At 39.7% G+C, this 6,000-nt stretch overlaps 1 protein-coding gene across 1 annotated transcript in view; it reads left to right on the forward strand.

The window, feature by feature from the left end:
* Positions 1-4,931, forward strand: part of si:ch211-89o9.6 (zinc finger protein 37) — a 29,761-nt gene extending 24,830 nt beyond the window's left edge. The window contains exons 9-10 of the mRNA XM_055010361.1: positions 2,103-2,427; positions 3,229-4,931. Coding sequence (XP_054866336.1) covers positions 2,103-2,427; positions 3,229-3,881 — 978 coding nt within the window. The 3' untranslated portion in view covers positions 3,882-4,931. The remainder of the gene's footprint in view (positions 1-2,102; positions 2,428-3,228) is intronic.
* The last annotated feature ends 1,069 nt before the right edge of the window (positions 4,932-6,000 follow it).

The raw sequence follows: 6,000 nt of genomic DNA on the forward strand, positions 1-6,000 counted from the left end.
AAAACAAAAGTCAGACAAAAAAAACGAGACAAAATATTACAAAATGAGACAAAAGAACAATGAACAATCTAGTATTTTACTTTCTGATCTAAACAACTTGTCATGGTCTAGAAATTATTTTAAATTTATAGTTTTACTAATTTACAATCTGCAGTTAATGTGTTCTCTGGAATTTTTATACTTTGAGGGCCGGATTGGAACCTCTGGAGGGCTACTTTTGGCCTGCGGGCCTCATGTTGGACACCCCTGGCTTAGTGTAATATCGCTGATACGGCTGTGTTTTTATGGGGGCTGTTATGAAGACAAAACAAGACATTTTCAGTAAGACTGAACATTCAGTTAAAAGACTTTATTTCATCACCAATATTGTGCACATTTTTTTAACCCATTTGATCACACTCTCCCTTTAAAAATGTATTCAATCTTCTCTTATTCATACAGGACTCGTGATACATATTTTCAGAAGATTGATCCTTTCTTGAGGAGTCTGTCATTTAAACTGCGACTATTCTGCTAAATACCATTCTACTGTGGACACACAGTAAAAGTCAGGAGTTTGTTGAAAGGTTTTTCTGTATTTAACCTGTTTTCTACAGTGTGAGACAAAAGTGTAGACATCAAAGTTATGAAAAACAATGCAAACATATATTTCATATTTTAGTTTAATTCTCAAGTGCCATCACAAAAAACACCAAACTGGCTGAAGAAACAAAGACTGGCGGTCTGATGAGTCCACATGTGAGATTTTTGATTTTTGGTTGCTTTTCTTGAGATGCAGATGAGGTAAACTGATGTGATGTTAGCAGCCTGAAGCATGGAGGAGGAGGTATGATGCTGTAGGAGAGCTCTGCTGGTGAACCTGTTGGAGATTTCTTTCCTATCTGGTTTGAGTTTAGTGCCCCATATTTCACTAAACGATGTAGACAACAGTAAAAATGCAGAAGCCCTTTAGTTAACTGGTGTGATCAAAGCAATGCCTGCTGCTGTGTTTGCTAAATGTAACACAAGCTTTTCTATCATGTCACAGTTTTGTAAAATCCTGCTCAATGCAAGTCATTAAACCTCTACCAAAACTAACACGTGAATTATGGGTTTTTACATTCTTCCAGTCTTTACTCAAAGCTCATGACCATAGCTATGAACTGGAACGTACATTTACTGGTAATTTAAACCTTTAAACCAGGGGTGTCCAACATGAGGCCCGTGGGCCAAAAGCGGTCCTCCAGAGGGTCCAATCCAGCCCTCAAAGTGTAAAAATTCCAGAGAAGACATTAACTGCAGATTGGAAATTAGTAAAACTATAAATGTAAAATTATTTCTAGACCATGACAAGTTGTTTGGATCAGAAAGTAAAATACTAGATTGTTCATTGTTCTTTTGTTGTTTTGTGTCTCATTTTTGTAATGTTTTGTTTTTGTTGGTTTTGTCTGTCATCTCGTTTTTTTGTCATTTTGTTTCTCGTTTTTGTCATTTTGTGTTTTGCTTGATTTGTTGTTTTCTGTGCCATTTTTTTGGTTTTCTGTTTTTTTTGTCTTGTTTTTGTCGTTTATCCATTTTTTTGTTGCTTTATAACTTTTTTGTCAAATTTTTTGTCTTTTTGTTTTATTTCGTGTCGTTTGTCTCATTTTTTGAGGTCTTATGTCTCATTTTCGCAATATTTTGTCGTTTTGTTGTTTTTTTGTCTTTTTTATCTGACTTTTGTCATTTTGATCATATGGTAAAACTGGTCCGGTCCACTGGAGATCAAACTGGGCTGAACGTGGAACCTGGACTAGCATGAGTTGGACTCCCCTGGATTTAAACCAACGTTAGGCAGGAGGCAGAGCTGAGGACCATTGTGTTCACTGGAGTTTGTCTTTACCTCCCTTCCCTAATGTGATATTTGAAATGCGTTTTTTTGGCCCAGGACCAGCCCTCTATCAAAGCCGTCTCATTATATCTCATCATGGATTTTTAAATGAATTTATGGTTTTGTATATTTATCTGTAAGCACACAGACATGAAAATGTTTTTTATCTTCACGTGCAGGACAGCGCAGTTATATTCTCTAAAAGTCAATCCTGCTGACTATCTGAAACCTTGGTGTCTCTTCTGCTACTCAGCTGAAAGCGTTGGGATCGCAGGACTCCAGCAGCATAGTGGAAGTTCAGCCAAAGCTCCTGGACACCAACACGCCCTCCAACCCCTCCACAGAGCAGCAGCAGGGAGGCAGTAATGCTCTGAGCTCTGAATACTCCCTGTTTGAACTGGAGACCTTCTTCACCCGCTGGGCCCCCGACACCGACCCTGCATCGGCTCCAAAAGGCCAGCTATGTCCTTTCACCGATGACGACTCAACAGAATACGAACAGGATGGAGTTATTATAGTAGAGACCCAGTCACAAGCAGGGCTTACTGGAGGGAACAGTTCCTCCTCTTCATCACAAGGTAACATCATCTTCCTCCCTTCAGGCTTCATGCTGCTGTCCTGGTCCAGGTCTTAACCCTGGAGAACCCACAGCATCAGTTTTATTTATTTATTTATTTATTTATTTATTTATTTATTTATTTATTTATTTATTTATTTATTTATTTATTTATTTATTTATTCATTTATTCATTTATTCATTTATTCATTTATTTATTCATTTAATATATAGATGCTGTTTTTTCCAAGTTTTTTGTAATTTTTTCTGCAATTTTTTTGCTTTTTTTTATTTATACAAGCAAAGCAAAAAATAGCATGTATATATATATATATATATATATATATATATATATATATATATATATATATATATATATATATAATTTTTGCAAATTTTTGCAAATTTTCTTTTTTATATATATTGGTGTGTATATATATATATATATATATATATATATATATATAATTTTTGCATTTTTTGCTATTTCTTATATTTATAAATATATATATATGTATACATATATATATTGGGTTTTTATATATATATATATACACACACACACACACACACACTTTTTTTTCTATATTTGGGCCTTACAGGGTTTAAATAATTGTGCCCAAATATGCTGTGAATGTGGCTTGGTTTGTTGTCCTGATGCTTGTTAAACTGTTTCACAGTGTTTTCTTTGTTGACTGTGAAGCATTTTTCTAAAGCACCAATGGAAACATGTCTGGCAGGAAGTAGTAGCACGTCTGAGTCAATAACTTACTGAGTTTCTAATGGAGTCTGATCTTTGTGAGTCTTGTTTTATCTGCTTCAGGCCTGTCTGCAGGGAACTCTGGCTCTACACGCTTGAGGATGCCAGCTCCACCTGTCCAGCCTCCATGGAGCAGATCTCCAGCCATCATAAGGAGTTCTCAGCTGCATCGTAACGGCAACAGGCTCTCTCAGCACCAGCACGGCATTCACTCTGCACAAAGCTCCCTGTCCTGCAGTAGCAGTAGTCGTACTGACACCAGCGTCTCTGCCGTTAAGACCACGAGGTGCTCTGGAGCTCCACAGTCCTCCTTACCTACCAGGGGATCTGCCTGTGAAGTGTCCATCGGTGCTCGTCATCAGGCCAGCCTTCTAGCTCGCCACAGTAGAAACCAGCCAGCTGGCGTTGCTCCAGGAGAGCGTCGCAGGAGGAGCTACGTATGCCGAGCCTGCGGTAAGGCCTTCTCTGGCCTGTCCAACCTGGAGGCCCACGAAAGAGTCCACACCGGGGAGAAACCCTTCTGCTGCAACACCTGTGGGAAACGTTTCTCAGAAGCCGGGAACCTGAAGAAACACCAGCGGGTTCATACCGGGGAGAAACCCTTCAGCTGTGACCACTGTGGGAAGAGGTTCGCTTGGATCTGCAACCTGAGGACTCACCAGCAGTCCGCTACCGGCTGCGGACCCCAGACCAGGGGAGGGTTAGGACTGGACTGATCCCCAGCAGACTGGAGAGGACTGTTAACGCCACTAGGGTTGTATCCTCACACAGATACTCACTACAGTGTGTGTGTGTGTGTGTGTGTGTGTTTAGAGCTACTAATGATGTGCACTGACTTTGCTGCTGACTGTTTAATTTGAAAGTTTAGATTTTTTGACTTGCATGACTTCATCAGAAGGATTTTTATTTTTAACATTGACAACATTTTAACATTTACAGAAGTAAGCAGTCACTAAAATCGCTTAGATGTTAAAAAAAAACACATTAAAAACATTGGACTCCATGGTATTAATGCCATCTATACTTGAGTAAAATGCTGTCTGATCTTCCTCTAAATGTTTCTCAGGTGTGAACAGAAGAACTGAGTAGTGAGAGCTGTGGAGACTCAATACCACTGTTTGAACTGCAGGACGGTAATCTTTATATCTGTGGCATCGTTGTGCCTCGACCACCATCACTCTCTGGTGTATCGCCACCACCGGCTACCGTCCCAGCTGGAAACTGCATCGCATTTCTGTGAACAAGATGCCAACCACACTGTCCAGATGTTTCTACAGAGGATCAAATGAAAGAACAAATGTTGTGTATCTGAAAATAAGTTACGATTTAGTGCTATTGATGTTTTGTTACCTAAAGTTTTACTGCCAGAGGTCTTCACTGCCATCAGGGGAAGCTCAGCTACATTCATCCTCAGCAGTGTACATAGTTTTTCAATTCTCTTAATATATTAAACAATGACTAAAATGATTTTTTAATTATACCAAGTACCAGGTCTAGGGCTGGTAACTCTTGACCAGTTGCAGCAATCTTATGCTTTTAATGTCATCTTATTTCATTTCCAGCTCTTCTTGTTTTGATTGATTCATTTATTTTGTTATCCCTGGGGCTCTTTACTTCACTAATTTGACATCAGTTATTTTATCACATTTTCTTAATGTCTCATTTGTTATTTGTGTTTCTTGGGGCCCAGGATCACTGGTTTTTACTCGGCTATGCTGTAAGGCTGTCATGTATTTCTGAGTCAGAATAAACGTTTGAAGGAATGAGTTTGGATCTCGTCTCATTTTCTCTGATTGCTCTAAAAACATGTTGCATCATTTCTGTATTCATTCTGAAATATTAGTAAACAAATTAGACTAGCCTATTTTTTTGGTTTATTTGTACAGTACTGATTCATTTAGGGCTGAGCAGTGGCTCAGTGGTTAGCGCCGTCACCATGCAGCTAGGAGATCCCTGGTTCGTGTTCCGGCCTGGGATCTGTCATGGATGGATGGATGGATGGATGAATGGCTAATTTATGCACTTTTATTTAAACAGATTGTCCTATCTGCTAGGACTGTGAGTAATGTGGTTTTATTTTTGCCGTTAATCTGAAAGTTTGTCCCAAAGTCTTCGAGGTTCTCTTTCATGAATATGTTTTCTTCTCATCTTTTCCTGTCTTTGTAAGTTCCACCATTCTGAGTCTGTCTTCATGGTGTATCTTGATAAGGCACATGGACAGCACTTGTCAGTACAACATGTATATTCTAATAGTCTGCTTGGTGCTCTGTCTCCTGTACATCAACATGATAGTAAACACAAACTCTTTTCCTATTGGCTCATTGTAAATTGGTTCTAAGTTTACTCCTATCATGTGGTTTTCGTCTTACGTTTCTTGGAACTGCTTCTTCCTAGAGATGAGACCAGGGGCTCTCCTTAGAGGACCTGTGGTCTTGGTTATGCTTCAGAAGTCAAACAAGGAGGCTCTTCAGACTGAAACTAAAACCTGACAGGACCTGAGATCTCTACTGCTGACCAGTAATAGAGATCCATGCACCAGTCTGTCTTTCATCTGGCTGGAGGAACATCTGGCCTGAAGTGGATCTAGTAGATATCTAAGGCTAACTGTGAGCTGGAATTTATCAGGATGGACAAACTTAGGTGCTATCTTCCACAGGTACCACTGAAGACCAGGGCTTCTCCTTGGCCAGGCCCTGCTGCTCTGGACGCCATGAAAGCTGTGACAAGTCCAGCTGACCTGTTTACATCCAGACTGCTACAAACACATTCTGCCTTCAGCTGGCCTCCATCAGAAGATCAGCCACATGGTACGTCTGGGAGCATGGGTGCATCAGA

The sequence above is a fragment of the Amphiprion ocellaris genome, chromosome 4, assembly GCF_022539595.1.
Source record: "Amphiprion ocellaris isolate individual 3 ecotype Okinawa chromosome 4, ASM2253959v1, whole genome shotgun sequence".
Classification (NCBI taxonomy): Eukaryota; Metazoa; Chordata; class Actinopteri; family Pomacentridae; genus Amphiprion; species Amphiprion ocellaris.